The sequence below is a fragment of the Tuber melanosporum genome (genome assembly GCF_000151645.1).
Source record: "Tuber melanosporum whole genome shotgun sequence assembly, scaffold_278, strain Mel28".
Lineage (NCBI taxonomy): Eukaryota > Fungi > Ascomycota > Pezizomycetes > Pezizales > Tuberaceae > Tuber > Tuber melanosporum.
Genome location: NW_003298950.1, coordinates 24,308 through 39,754, shown reverse-complemented (window position 1 = coordinate 39,754; position 15,447 = coordinate 24,308). Strand labels below are relative to the sequence as shown.

The following is a 15,447-nucleotide window of genomic DNA, read 5'->3' as shown; positions in this document are numbered from 1 at the left end:
TTGAAACCAGGTTTTGTCAAAGTTGTAATAACCAACTTCAACACTTTCCTTCTCTAAGCGAACTAGATTATCTTAAGCAACCAATCCTGAAGGTTATCAACTTGATATGCTCTTTTTCAATCAACATTCAAGGTTTTCTGCCTTCTAACAAGGTACTCAGGATTTCTTTTAAGAAATTACCATGTCCACATGTGGTTTACAGTAGGTGCCAGAGTTGAGGAATCAAGATTTGAGTGAGCAAAAATTTGAAATTGTGTATGTACAAATTAGGCAATATCTTGGAGGAATAGCTACTAGTATTGCATCAAACATGTTCACAAAAAGAGAAAGCGCAAGCACCTTATCAGGTCTCAATTTACTGTTCATGCATACTTGTTCTTCTCGTGATTGCTGACTATTCAAACAGGCATGCAGACATTGTGCAGGAACCCCAAACTCTTACGCTACAGCAGCAATGTTAGGCTTTTCATTACCAGAAATCCTTTTCAATTGCTTGCTGAATTTGGGCTTCAATATCAAGATATGGTTCAGGAGGAATGGTTTGCGGTAGACAGATTGATGTCTATTAGAACTGTTCCGCCTTCTTCGAAGGTCGCTTAGCGTCTTCGAAGGGGTGCCTTAGCACGGTTAATATCTGACCAAGATTTCTTGGCTCTGACGACGGCTAGTTCCGGGGAGTGGATGTAAGGCAACGCAGGATATAAACGTTGGAGGGGAGAGGGAGGAGCAAGATGGGAGGAGATAAGACTGTGAAGAAGGGTAAAGGCCTGTCCAAGAGAGAAGTCTTTACATCCTACCGTGCTTATAATACATGGCTAGCTATGATACTGTCATACCCCTATGGGGCTGTACCCGAATACCGGTAGGATTAGGAGAGCGAACGCCAGCCAGATCATGACATCTCAGGATTTTTCTTTTCTCTTCTCTATCTCTACTAAAGGTTATGCGTGGTCGTAGTGACAATGTGGGTTGTGGGGTGAACAGTTGGACCGTGGGGTTTAGAGGTTTGGATGCTGTACCGCTAGTTGAAGAAATGGTGCGTTAGGGTATGGTAGACAGCAATGGCATACCATACCGTACATCTTTCTTTCACGGCAGTTTGCTACATAACAGAGACAACTCCGTCGTTTGTGAGTGACGGCGTGAAAAGCTTGACCTTTTTTTTTTGCATTTTACATTTTTTATATATATTTATATATATTTCTTTCTCCAAGGAAGCAAGATTAAGTATCAATACTATCCAGCTTTTGTTTGTCCTTCCCATCAGAATTCACCACTTTCAATATCAGTCCACCAAAGTGGGCGAGGTTGATTATCGTGGGTGTCGTCGGACTGCGCAGCGCAGCGCCGACCTCGTCGTTGTTCCTGTTATCGCCGTTCGTCGGAGCTTTCGGACAAGCCGTTTTGATATCTTGGGATATCCGCCCGAAAAGAGACGTCTCTCCTCATGTTCGTCGGTCTCTCATTTTCACCACGCTGATTTTTTTTTTTCCCCGGACCCTCCTATTACCCAGACCTTGGCGTCGACTCGAGTACGATACAAGAGGGTCGGTCTTGCAGCATCATACAAGTAGAGGTGTTGGCCGGACAGAGCAGAGGGTGCAACTCAGGCTATGTGAACCCCCCACCCCACCGCTCGTTCTGCTGTGATCCCACACCTCTTTACCTAACACCCTACTGGTACCATTGCCCTCCCCACCTGCGCTGATCCGGCACCTGTACTCAGACTACCGTATGGTACGTTGCAAGTGCGCTACTTATCATACAATGCTCTTTCTCCGTAGAATAACGTATAGTGCAATAGTGCTCGAGTACAGTACAGTACACTACAGTGCCTCCCTCAGCTTGCTCACTCACCACCACCCCTGCTTTGTCCCTCGTCCATTTATCCTTCGACTCCTGCTCCTCTTCTTCCAACTTTGCTAGTTCCTCTCCCCCCGCCTTCTTCCCGGAACAAAAGGGAGAGAAGACAGAAGAAGAAAAGGAAAAAGAAAAAAGACAAAACCCCCCTTTACAAGTATTATCGCTACGGGCGCCTCTTGCAGCACTCGTCCCATTTCAACCGTTAGTTCTCACTTCCCGCCACTTTAACTCCAACTATTTTTTTTTATCTGCTTTCTACTGGAAAGTCACAGCCATTTAGACTATCTTGTCTTTAAACACTTTCTGTGCCCCCGCATTTGTCAAGCCGTCCCAGATTTCCGGCAGCGGAATTATCAGCACCTTACAAAAACATTTGAGAAGAAGTTCTTGGGAAATCAAAAATCAAAAATCAAGAAACCAAAACCGTCGGAAACACACAGGCGACTGCCGGCACACCCTTCCCTGGGAAGCTTCCTTCGGGTGTTGGAACAATTATGGCTGGACTCACAACCCCCGATCGTAATGGTGAGTCTTTTGATTCCTTGGTCCAAAGTAATGTTTTGTTGGTATGGTGTTACAATTCTCGCTATTTTTTTATTTTTTTTGAGGGGAGGATGAGCAAAAGGACTTTGCAAGATATTGATCGTTTCCTTTTCATTTGCTTTATAAATTAATACCCACCACATGAGACAGTATCTGAGATTTCTCGTATCGTGCACCTTTCATGGTGATGCTGGGCGGGCATGCCTGCGGGTGCCTTGCCCGATTTTGAACACCACTGATGCTTCCTGGTGTAGGCGAGGGGTTAGATATGATGGAGGGCCTTGTACGGCCTCGGTCAACTCCACCGATAAAATCGCAGAGCCTGCACCTTAGCACGAATACTGGCGGAAGTTCTTATAAGCCGAAAATCAGATTCTCTGTCGATTCGTCTATGGATCCTCAGCAACACAGCTCTGGAGAGCAAGTAACACAGTGAGTGTTTGCGGAATTCTTCTTATCGCCCGGGAACTAAAACCTACTGTGCCTTAGGAGTCCAGTCACCGTAGGTGAAAGCGACCATCTCTACACTTCAGGCTTACGACGGATAAGGCAGCAGACCCCGCTAGCAGGTACTCAGTCATTTGTGATACCGCACTCGATGTCAGTTCCTGGTACTAGAGTCAATTCTCTTTCCATCCCTCCAACCTCGCCAACCCTGGGATTTTGTGAGGACTTAGCTAGGTTCCCTACAGAGTCTTTACATTCCTTTTCTTTTGCCCACCAGTCAGAGGACTTGATCCATAGCCGACAAAATATTCTTAAGAGGAGTATAGAGTTTATGAGGGACAAGCTGGGATGGGGTTCACAATCGCCGATGATTACATCAGCTCAGGCGAAGGTGGAGGGAGATGAAGAAGTTGCAAAGGTGATGGAGTTACTTAGGAAAGCCAACTTGGTATCCGAGGAGAAGACCCCCTTGATGAATGGGCCTGTAACAGGTCCGGCCCAATTTGAAGGAAATCCATTTGAAAAGAGCTTTGCTCCAGAGGCACCGGTTTCACCTCGAACACAAGCCACCAACTCGGCACTGCCATTGCGGGGCACAGATCGGGCTGGTTCGTTCAATGATGAATTTCGCTCTGAGAGTACATCTCGCTCTACGACTAACGACTCTATCTCAACAGCCCACTCTTCGCCCCCATCCACCCGGAGAGCGAGCCTCAAACGTACCTATACAGATACTACTTCCTTGACAGTCCAGACTAAACTCTACGAAGCCCTCGCACAGCCATACCTGGTCACCGATATGCCACAATCCGCCACTGGAATGGGTCCCAGACCAATCATGAGCAAGTCTTCCGTTCACGGGCACACAAGCCGATACACCCTCGCTTCCCAGGCAGTATTTACTACTGAGGCGCACCACCCATGGACTATACTTGCTGCTAATGATCTGGCCTGCCTTGTTTTCGGGGTGACCAAAGCTGAAGTGCGGAAAATTGGTATTCTCGAGGTTGTCAAAGAAGAACGTAGAGAATGGTTGGCAAACAAGCTGAATTCTGGCGAAAATTCGTCCTCCTCGTTTCCGTACCCCCATAGCCATCACGGATCTCCGAATGTTACATCGGCTATGTTGCAAAATGGTCCCTACGGTAATGGCTACAGACGGGTCAAATCTGATGCATACTATACGGGATCGCCTATAAGGAGCGGTGGTTGCAGTGCTGGAGTTGCACAGCCATCAATGCATCATAGTCAGAACAAATCGAGAGGGGTCATACTCTGCGGGGATGTTGTGCCTATCCAGAAGCGAAATGGTAACACCGGGGCTGCGAGTCTCTGGGTGAAAGAGAAGCGAGGGGGCCTAATTTGGGTAGTGGAAGAAATTAGTGAGGATGTGGCCTTCTTATACACCTCCAACGATCCGGATTTGGCTGGTAAGGTAATGAGTTTCAGCGGAAACATGACGAAGATTTTCGGAGAGGATAGCATTCCGGATGGAGGAGTCGATGTTTCAGATTTCATTCCCATGATTCCTCGGAACGGGGATGGCACAATCGACTTGGAGCAAACTGCAGGCATTCACCAATTTACTGCAATGAATAGCATCGGTATGCGGATTCCATGTGGTGTCGAGCCAATCCCCTGTGAGGGAGTGTTGAGAATATCATCGTTTCCACACATTGCTGGTATTATCGTTTTGTCAGCGACAACACTCCGGATTACCAGCTCGAATGCTGTTTTCTCGGCTGCACTTTTCGGACATCTGAATCCCGTGGGCGTGCCAATTACTGAGATTATTCCGCAGTTCGATAGGATCCTCAAGTTCATTACCAGTGAAGACAAAATCGACCTTGTCGATGGTATTGTAGTTCCGGAACACTCTTTCCGGAAGGCAAAGGCCGTGCTTGCGTTGAGGGATGGAAAGGGCGACGCCGCTTCTATGTTTGTGAGGTCGGGTGGATTGACTGCTAGACATAGGGATGGGGCCGAACTGAGAGTTGACGTACAGATGAGAGTTGTCATGTCAGAATCAAAGGACGAGGAGGCCGTAATCATTGATGATCCAGACGAGACGGGTGCTGGAGGGGGTGAAGTTGTTTATGCTCTTTGGATTACATATTCTAGACATATGCATGCATCCTCCTTAACTTCAGATCCTTCTAACAACATCCTTCGAAGACCAGTCACTCCACCTAAACGTCCTAGCCCTGGCCAACCAAGCACTCCGATTGCCTCGGATGGACAGAGAAGTGATAATGCCAAGCTCTTGACAAGGCAATTGGAGGCTATTCAACAGTCGCCAACACCGCCGAGTTCTGAAGATGAGTCCACAGAGCCAAGCGGCCACGTATCAGCATCTGGGCCCCAAGGCATGTCCAAGCGGAAAAAGAATATCCAAGACTTCGTGATCCTAGAGGAGATGGGACAAGGAGCGTATGGCCAAGTCAAACTTGCGAGATACAAGCGGAACCAGGCGAAACGGGTAGTTCTCAAGTACGTTACTAAGCGCCGAATTCTGGTGGATACCTGGACGCGCGATCGTCGCCTGGGAACAGTCCCATTGGAGATTCATGTTCTTGACTACTTGCGGCGCGACGGTCTGAAGCATCCCAACATCGTTGAAATGACTGATTTCTTCGAAGATGATATCAATTACTATATCGAGATGGTACCTCATGGACTTCCTGGCATGGATCTTTTCGACTACATCGAGCTCAAAGTGAATATGGATGAGGACGAGTGTCGAAGCATATTTGTTCAGGTCGCTCGTGCGCTTCATCACCTCCATACAAAAGCCGGAGTAGTGCACCGCGACATCAAGGACGAGAACGTGGTACTCGATGGTGAAGGGAACATTAAGGTTATCGATTTCGGGAGCGCGGCGTATATTAGGAATGGGCCATTTGACGTCTTCGTGGGAACAATAGGTAAGCGTTACGATTTGTTGGATATGGACCTACCCCTAATCCAACGAATAGATTATGCGGCGCCAGAGGTCTTAGCTGGTAAATCGTATAAAGGCAAGGAGCAAGACGTTTGGGCACTTGGTGTGTTATTGTACACTATTTGCTACAAGGAGAACCCATTCTACAATGTAAGATGGATTCTTTGGCGGCATGGGGAGCGAAGATGGTAAATACTAACCTGAGTTACGAGTCACCTAGATTGACGAAATCATGGACCGCGAGTTGCGAATACCATTCATTCTCTCCGAAGTGTCATTGGAGTTAATAAGATTAATGCTCGATAGAGACGTGGAACGGCGCCCTACAATCGAGCAGGTCCTTGCTCACCCCTGGTTTGACGGCCTACCGAGCCCCGAGGGGGCGCTTCTGGCAGAATCGGCGGTGCAGGCGAGTTTCCCTCGTTGACCCAACTAGTACGTCGGCCGACGTGGATACGGAGCATGCAAAACGCCAATCACATTTCGTTCATTTTTTTTTGCCTCCGCCTAGAAATTGCTCATTCAGCAATAGATGTGAGAGAGATCTCGAGTACTCTAAAAGGATGCGAACTATCGATTAGAGACAATGCATCCACTCTGTTTTTGGTGATACGAAAAGTGAGAGAAGACAGATGGGTGATGGGTATTGACTGCTTTTTGACCGGGTTTCTTCTTGCCTACACATCTCTTATTAGCAACGGTAAAAGCGTTGGTTTTGTTCATTATCTTCATATTCATTATCAGGGCTTATTTTCGCTACTTTTTCTTTTTTCCCCTGTTTACCATCTTATCCCAACTGGGTTTTCCTGGTAGAAGGTGGGCTTTTCTTTACTTGTCATGGGTTACATTATCGGTTTCACTTTTTCTCTGTTTCCTCGATTTAAGAAATCATGGTGTTTATTTTTTATCATCACTATTTCCTTTTCTTCCTTATTAGCTTAGTTTCTTCCTGATGGGATCCGGAGTTGCTGTTTTGAAGTCATAAACGGCATGGAAAATTCGCATGGGTGAAAATATATGATAGTGTCATGATGGGATTTGATTTTGTTGTTTATTTGTGGCTATTGGGTTGTGAACGTTTTTTGTTTCTACGATATCGTTGGGCGTTGGTAGTTGGTTTGGTTCAGAGGGCATGGGATTGAATTGGGCATGGCTCGCGAAGGGGAAGGATGGAAGGAGGGAGGGAAGGAAGCGTAGGGGGCCGGAGGCAGGAGTGGATTTCTTTCATTATCTATCGTAGTTGTATTGTAACTGGTTCGCTAATAGGGGATAAATATTTGGTAGATGTACTACCGCTCCTACCCATTACTGGTACCATAGGTGACTTATTCCAAGGATTGTGAGAAGGAGACGGTGATAGAAGAGACAAGGGGGATGCGAGCGATGGATTGATAGGTGTCTGGCGGTTGTTTGCAGGGTGGCGGGGATATTGAAATTATAGGTAATGAAGTTTGAATATACAAGTGAAATCCCCTTTTTCTTCCGGTCCTTGGGAGATTGGATTAGAGTATGGTTTGGCAGAATGAGGAGAGTTGAAATATAGGGGATAGCATGTATCATCTGAAGTGACCCATTTTCCAGGTGGGATAAACAAGCCCTTTAATGGCATAAAAGCTCTCTTAGATATGTCATACTACGACATATGGACATCTCTATGACACAATCTGTCGAAGGCTGAATGTAGATACACATCAGGGTACCCAAAACAAACGAGTGATAATTCATGATACTATACATTCAATGGTTTAACAATATTATACACTCATGTCAAATAAGTTTCCGTACCCCTGAGTGCAACCACACCACCCCAACAAAATGGAAACAATAACTTTATTATAGAACAGACAGTGGAAGTGATGTAGTAGAAAATTTTAAATATTTTACTATTTTGTATGGCTTCTATCTGCATCCATTACAGCCTGAACTCTCTTGGGCATCTATTTAATCTATCTATTAATTTTCTCTGGAATAATATGCTCCCACTCCTCATTGGCTGTCTGAAATAATTCAATAGCATTATGAGGCCTTCTTTACAACTTGCCGAATTGCTTTTTGAAAGCCTTTTTAAGAAGTGACCAGGCATTCTCAATAGGATTCAGATCTGAGGAGTTGGGAGGCCAAGGAGATCTTTGATATCCACAATCCTCCTGTAATTTTTTGTTTTCCAATCTATTATGCCATGATGCATTATCAGCTACCTTATAAATAGTTCCTGGTAATCTATTTATTCTTTTTATGACAGGAATAAGGTATTGCTGGTGACTTTCAGTAGCCTACTGATGTGCATTTAGACCAAGCCTGTCTGATTTACTGGTTCTTCCCTTCTCACTCCTCCTTCTGATAAGAATTAACTCAGCTTTTCTTCTATGTATACTTGCAGCATAGACCCTAATATTAGTCTTTCCTAACTTAAAGCTTGACTTCAAGTTTTTTCCTCAAGCTCCTTATCATCTCATCATCTAACCTTTCTTCCTACAGGATTTAGATCATTCTCCATTGTAGCCTTATCAACAAAAACTACCTGCTTTTAAGCTCTTGTCCAATATCTGCTCTGCCTAGCAAATATGTTTCTCTTCTCCTTTTGTCATTTCCTCCAAGAAGACTATTTCCTTGAAATTTTAAGTTTAAAACCAACTTCACTCAAGATCCTATTCATTGCATCTTTTTCAAAACCAACATTAGCCTTTTGGGTAATATTCCTTAATTCTAAATGAGGCTTAGTAGCAATAATATCAAGTACAATTTTCTTTTAGGCATCAGTTAACTTAGTTGGTCTGTCAACTGTGGGAGAAGCATGTATGTTGGCATTATTGTCTAGAGCCTTTTTGATCACTGTAGAAAATGTTGACCTGGTGAGCTCCATCTGCTTGGCAATTTTATTATACTATATAACTGTATAGTTATATAGGGCATAAATAGCTTAATTTCAGTTTTCTCTTATAAAGTAGAAGTGTGGTAGGTGCATGATTGTGTGGAGTTGTGACAGTGATTGTAATTTTGACTGTTGTTATGCAGGTGTATGGGAACTTGTTAGACATGAGTATACCATAGTTGTAGAAATTACCTCTCATAGCGGATAAATCTGGCCAATGTCAATTATCTCTTCACTTTTATAAGCCAGATTGATTATAGAGGCTTACTGCTAAAACAATGTTTCTTTTTTTGACTTGGATTTTTAATGAATTCAATTATTATCCTGATATTTTATATACCATTATATAAATAAGTAGTGTGATAGCTTGTTGATAGCAGATATTTCAAAAGAAATTAATAGTCTTGTACATGGACAAAATTAATCGCGATTCAATTGATGAAAATCATTGGCAATGACAACCACACCCATCCACCAATCAACTATCATTAAAACCAAAAACAAAATTAAAAGATGTAAATACATAGTAGAAATTAATATTTGGTATACCATCTATCAGCCTTAACAATTGCCTCTATTCTATCCACCATTAATCCAGCTAATGTATCAAAAACCCTTTGATCAAGAAGTTTACAACAATGAGTGATGGCCTCTACTGTTACTTTCTTGACCACATTTACATCACCCTTCATAAGATATAGCTCAGCGTAGTGCCTGTAAAGCTTACCTTTCACCAAAGACTAAATATTTTCAATTAGATTGAGATCTGGTAAATAGGCAGGAATTTCTATCAGTGTAATTCCCTGTTCTCTGAGCCATTTCCTAAAAGGCAAGTGAGTCTTAGCATTGTCAATGATAAAAAATATCTCTTCTTCTCTAGCCTTTTCTCTGATATTCTCCCATATCTCCAGAAAGTCATAATAATCATAAACATCAATAATTGACTTTCCAGTAACTCCACCAATAGCAGAAGAAGAATCAGGAAAAACAGGCAAAAAAAGACCATGAGTTTGACTATAAAAACAACCAGTCATCATCTGGCTAATCCCTCTCTCCCCTCTCTTAGCCTTAGGTTCAACATAATCCTAATTTCATTTCTCATATGGGTATCTGAAAACTTATTTTCTCCTCTTTCCTCATCCTCTTTCCACAGCTACCTCATCCCCCCATATTGCCTTCCTTCTCCACATCTCCTTTGTCCAATGCCTATGAGCTAATGCCCATTTCAACCTCTCTTGAGCAAGATCCTTATTCAAAAGAACTCTCTCTTATGCCATCCATTTTCTAAGTTGCTTTTGTTCAAGTCTTCTCCTTATAGTCCTACTAAAACCATTGGAAGGAACTGGCTCCGCAATGTCAAAATAGGTAGTATGGTAATTTTTAAGAGATTCCTCTACCATAGCATCCTCCAGTGACTTGGTAGTTCTAGGATGTCTTCCTCTACTCTTATTCCCCTTGCCTTCTTGATATCCTTTTACAATTGTATCTCTGACAGTAGTATATAGGTTATTAAGGTAGTGGAAAAGTTGCTGATATCACATCTGAGGCTCGAGTAACTCAAGAATCCTTCCGCTGGTAAACTCTGAGAGATATGTGGAGGCAATAGGTTTTTTGGCATGACTGCGAGGAATAGGAGGCATAGTTTATTGAACAAAAGAATTGAGCGGAATGGCTACTTCTTGATTGACTTGGAGCAATTTTTTTAAGTACTGTTGAGAGTGTGGAGTGATGAGGAGAGGTGGGTTGCTGCAGATTGTTGAATCACGGTTAATTTTATCAATGTACAATATCATGAAAACTAAGGGCTCTGTTAAAGCCAGGCAGGAAATATGAGCTGGCCTACAGAATGACACAGGTAATCCCTCCAAACAGAAGGTTCAATTCTGCCAATCGAACATGAAACCTGTGAGTAGGCAATAGACATAAAGCAATAGATAATTTACGGAAAGAGGCATATAAGTGATGGTGATGAAGAGCTTCAAGTGCCAGTATCGTGAGATAACTAACTGGTGATGAAAATGAGCAAACAAGTAGACAAGCCCTCAAGCATACAACAATTCCTAATACCAGAATCCTGGATAAATGCAGATAACTGCCCAGCATCGAAGATTGTAGTGGGCACAGAGGCTCACCACTGAGGCAGAGTGAAGTCAAGGAAGAGGAAAGTACTTACAATTCAATCCAATTTTATTTGAACTCGTACTGCCTCCACTAGCATTTGATGAGCCCACGCTGGCACAAGGATATAGCTAACTAGTATACCACTAACTCTGAGCTAACTAAGTTTACAGTCCCACATCTACCATTCCTGAGTCATGCCCACATGGAAACTAATTACATGACGATCAAACAACCCATTGCCCTTTCTGGCCCAAGTCCTTAGCTCCTCTGGTATCAAGCCAACCAGCACTAAGCATAGCTGAAGCCAAATAAAAGACCATCCTGACCTGTTCCTCATACAAAGAACAATAAAACACTACTACTGGTTTGAATACTGTCCAGTAATCTATATCCACTACATGAGAAAACCAACAAACATCTTAAACCAACAGGCAATACAATGGCAGAAAGGAGGCTACCAACACGTCTACCTCTTGTACCTGCATGGCATGCCATCGCCTCTTTGAACCTATTTTGCTAGTTGTCTCTGAAGTGCATACCAGTAAGGAGGACCTGTACCTACTGCCTTTTCCCCCTACAAATATCATAAACAAAGGAACTACATAGAGGTAGTTACAGACCAAAACAGTCAGTGGGACCAATTTCCTACTCATAGTGCCATGCCTCCTGCCATACCTGTAGCCAAACTAAAGAAATCAAAGAAACTCACAAAGCCCAGCACAAAAAGCTCAAACAAGTCCAACCAGGTAGGCATAGCCAACTATCTGCAGAGTTGGCCATCAACTCCGCGGTCTGCCAGGGAGCTTTACAGTACTCAGCAGCTTTACCTAATCAACCAAGCAGTCTGAAAACACTTAATTAGATTCCATCCAACCTGATGAGAGCACGACTAGTCCTTGCAGGTGTCTCTTATCCCAGCAGTCACCCCCTCCCAGCTCCACATACCAGATGCCACATGATCCATCCAGCCCCCTCAGATCCTTAGACAGATCATCCGTCGAATAGCCACAGAACAGCCTATACTCAACCCTGCTAGGTAGTAACTGTTCTTGGCCAAACCGACAGAATACTAACCCCCAACATAGTAAAGCTGAGGAGGCCTATCACCCTCAGCCGGAAGTCACACAAGAGGCAGTACCAATACCTAAAGGCACTGGAATTAGCTACACCATTCAAGCTAACTGAACTGAAGTCCAGCTGAGCTGGAGAAAGGTCAGGCAAGACCATCTGAGGACAGCCCCTCAGGTGCAGTGGAATGCGTAGGCCAAATAGTGAGCAAGAGGTACCCCCAACAGATGTGATAGGAAAGAGGAGGGCCAGTGAACAAAAGTACACAAACAAAAGGTAGGCCCTGCTTGCACTTAGTAAAGCGACCAATAACAATCCACAACTGAACCACTCTAATGCACAGACAATGTGAATGTCTGGCAGCTTATTGTCTCACACTATTACAGACAACCAGAGGAGCCACACTTGGGGGTAAGATTTTTTCAGGGGTAAAGCTATCTGCACTGAAGTAAGGAGGAGACAACTGACTGAACTACTGCAAAGCCATAAAGACAAAAACTCTAAGGGAACGGTGATAAACAACATCATAGGGTTCTGACAGTAGAAACAACATGCAAGGAGGAGGGGCTGGGAGGGTACTGCCTTACCACTTGAACAATAGTACTACCAGTACGATGAGTGGAGATATAGGATGGTTAACAAGTAAACCCGCAGGTGTTATGTATCAGGAGAACTAAAAACATTATTAAAACCCAACAAGAGACATGAGATAGCCCAAAGAACCACACAGGTGATCTCCACGAAGACAAGGTTCAATCCTCACAATTGAATGCAAACTTGTAAGTAGAAGATAGACAGGTAGCGAAACACATTTCACTGAAAGAGGCCTGTAAGCAACTGTAATGAAGAGCTTGAAATACCAGCATCGTAAGATAACCCGAAGGTAACAAAATGGTGCAAACAAGCAGAAAGGTCCTTAACTAAATGATAATCCACAATGACCAGATACTGAACAAATCCAGATAATTGCCCTAGATCAAAGATCATTGTAGGTACATCAGCTCACCATGGAGGTGGAGTAAAGCCAAGGATGAGGAAAGAACTTAGAATTCAATCTAATTTTATTTAAACTGGTACCGCCAATAATGGCATATGATGAGCCTTTACCTGCAGAGGGATTTTACTAACTAGCATACTACTAATCTTAAGTTTACTAAGGCTATAGCCCTACACCTACTATCCCTGAGTCATACCTGTACGAGAACTAATTACAAGACTATCAAACCACCCAGTACCCTCACTGGCCTATGTTTGTAGCCCCTCTGGTAGGCAGTCAACCAGCACTCTACATAGCTGAAGCTGAGCAAAAGCCCAACCTGACCAGGTTCCTCGTCTAACTAAACACACAAATACTACCTTCCTGTTTGAATACTATCTTGCAAAACCCCTGCCACAGAATAAAACCAAAAACAATCTAACTTCTCAGGTAGCACAATAGTCGGGAGGAGGTGACTAACAAGTCCACTACACATACACACATACCAGGCCATTAGCTCTATGAACCTACCTTCCCAGTTACCTTCGAAGAGCATACCAGTGAGCAGGATGTGTGCCTGCTGCTTGTAACCAAAAACCAAACACAAAACAAAGAAAAATACATAGAGGTAGTGACAGACCAAGTCGGTCAGTGGGATCTATCTCCTACCCATGGTGCCACTCCTTCTCCTGCCATACCTGTAGCCAAACTAAACAAATCAAAGAAACTCACAAAGCCCAGTACAAAAAGCTCAAACAAGTCCGACCAGGTGGGTATAGCCCACTATCTGCACAGGTGACCATCAACCCTCCTGTCTACCAAAGAGCTTCGCAGCACTCACCAGCTTTACTATAACAATTCCAGCCAGCAATAAACACTTAATTAGGCCTCAGTGAACCTGATCTATGCCTAATCCATGCTCACCGTTGCCTCTCCCCTCCCAATTCGACCCACTCTCAGCCTACACAATAGACCCCACAGGACCCATCTAGCCCCTTCAGCCCCTCAGAGATCAACTATCCAACCGCCACAGTACAGCCTGTGCCAGACTCCGTCAGGCCGCTACTGGTGTTGGCCATACCAATATAGTTCATAACCCCTGACCACAAATAGCGGAGGGGGACCTACCAGTCACAGTTAGGAGCTACAATGGAGGCACTACCGACACGCAAAGGGATCAGCACCAGCCACACCATTCTACACAGCTGAATTGAAGTCTAATTGAGGCTGGAAAATGTAAAGCAGTGCCAGCCTAAGCCAGCCACACAGGTCCAGCAAAAGGCACAAATCGAAGGATGAGCAAGAGGCACCCCAAACTGATACAACAGGAAAGGAGAGAGGTGAATGAACAGGAGCAGGCAAATGGAAAGTAGTCCCTCCTTGTAATCAGTAAAGCTATCAACCACAATCTACAACTAAAGCAACACAACATACAGACAACACGAGTCTCTGGTAGCCAATTGTCTCAGACCACCTCAGGCAACCACAGGAGCCATACAAGGAGGTAAGATATTTCAGAGTCAAAGCTATTCCCACTGATAGGAGGAGGTGATACCTGACTGAACCATCAACAAGGCACAAGGATAGAAAACAAAAGGAAATAGTGATAAACAATATTGTAGAATTCCAATCATAGAAAGGCAAGCATAACAAGGAGGAGGTGGGCAGGTACCACCCTGCCACTAGAGGTTTGACGTGGCTGTTATGAAGAATTGAAGCACAGGAAGGTAGTCAGTCTATTCTAAGGGTGTTTTGTATCACAAGAACTAAGGAATACTTTAAAACCATACAAAGATTAGTGGGCCTGAAGAATGACATGGGTGATCTCTTCCAACATAATGTTCAATTCCCACCACCCACACGCCATCCCTGCGAGTAGACAATAGATAGGAAGCCATTGCCATTTTATGGAAATAGGACTGGAAACAACCATGATGAAAAGCCCAAAGTGCCAGAATTGTGAGAAAACTGGCAGACAATGAAACTATGCAAACAAGTAATCCGCAACACAACTACTAATGCAGACCGAACTCAATACTAGGGCCCTCAGGAACAACTGAGCGAACTCAGATATCACCTGGAAAATCCAATTGGAAGAAAACAGTTGTGAGTGCGAAAGGAAGGCTACAAAGGTACAGCAAAAGAAAACTTGAGGAAGGTACTTAGCATTCAATTTAAATTTTATTTAAGTACATACAGCCAACAGTGACATATGATGAGCCCCTGCCGGTACTAGGATACCGCTAATCAGTATACCACTAATGTCTGGCTAACTAAGTCTACGGCCCTGTACCTACTATTCTCAAGTCACGCCTGCCTGCAAACTAATTACAAGATGATCAAACAACACCCCAGTCTCTCTGGCCCAAGTCCATGGCCCCTCTAGCAAGAAGCTAACCAGTACTAAGTATAGCTGATACCAAGCAAAAGACCAACCTGACCAGGTTCCTTGTCCAAAAACATAAAAACACTACTATCTGGGCTTAAACACTGTTCCACAAAAACCTCCTCCATGGTAGAAAACTAACAAAGAATTTTAGTCCTTGGTGTGGTACTATGGCAGGGAGGAGATAACCAATATGTCTACCTCTTATACCTGCATCCTAGGCTATTGAT

General features: G+C 43.9%; 1 protein-coding gene; it reads left to right on the top strand.

Moving 5' to 3' along the window:
- Positions 1 to 2,101: 2,101 nt before the first annotated feature.
- Positions 2,102 to 7,098, top strand: GSTUM_00001330001 (uncharacterized protein). XM_002838761.2 has 6 exons: positions 2,102 to 2,388; positions 2,557 to 2,571; positions 2,661 to 2,838; positions 2,896 to 5,777; positions 5,829 to 5,944; positions 6,015 to 7,098. The coding sequence occupies exons 1-6, from the start codon at positions 2,358 to 2,360 to the stop codon at positions 6,219 to 6,221; spliced, it is 3,429 nt and encodes a 1,142-aa protein (XP_002838807.1). The 5' UTR covers positions 2,102 to 2,357; the 3' UTR covers positions 6,222 to 7,098.
- Positions 7,099 to 15,447: the final 8,349 nt, after the last annotated feature.

Excerpts from the sequence above, each read along its gene's own strand:
- GSTUM_00001330001 (XM_002838761.2), top strand. The coding sequence starts at position 2,358 with ATGGCTGGACTCACAACCCCCGATCGTAATG. Across the intron at positions 5,778-5,828 it reads CGTCTTCGTGGGAACAATAG|ATTATGCGGCGCCAGAGGTC; the intron begins GTAAGCGTTACG and ends TCCAACGAATAG. Across the intron at positions 5,945-6,014 it reads AGGAGAACCCATTCTACAAT|ATTGACGAAATCATGGACCG; the intron begins GTAAGATGGATT and ends CGAGTCACCTAG.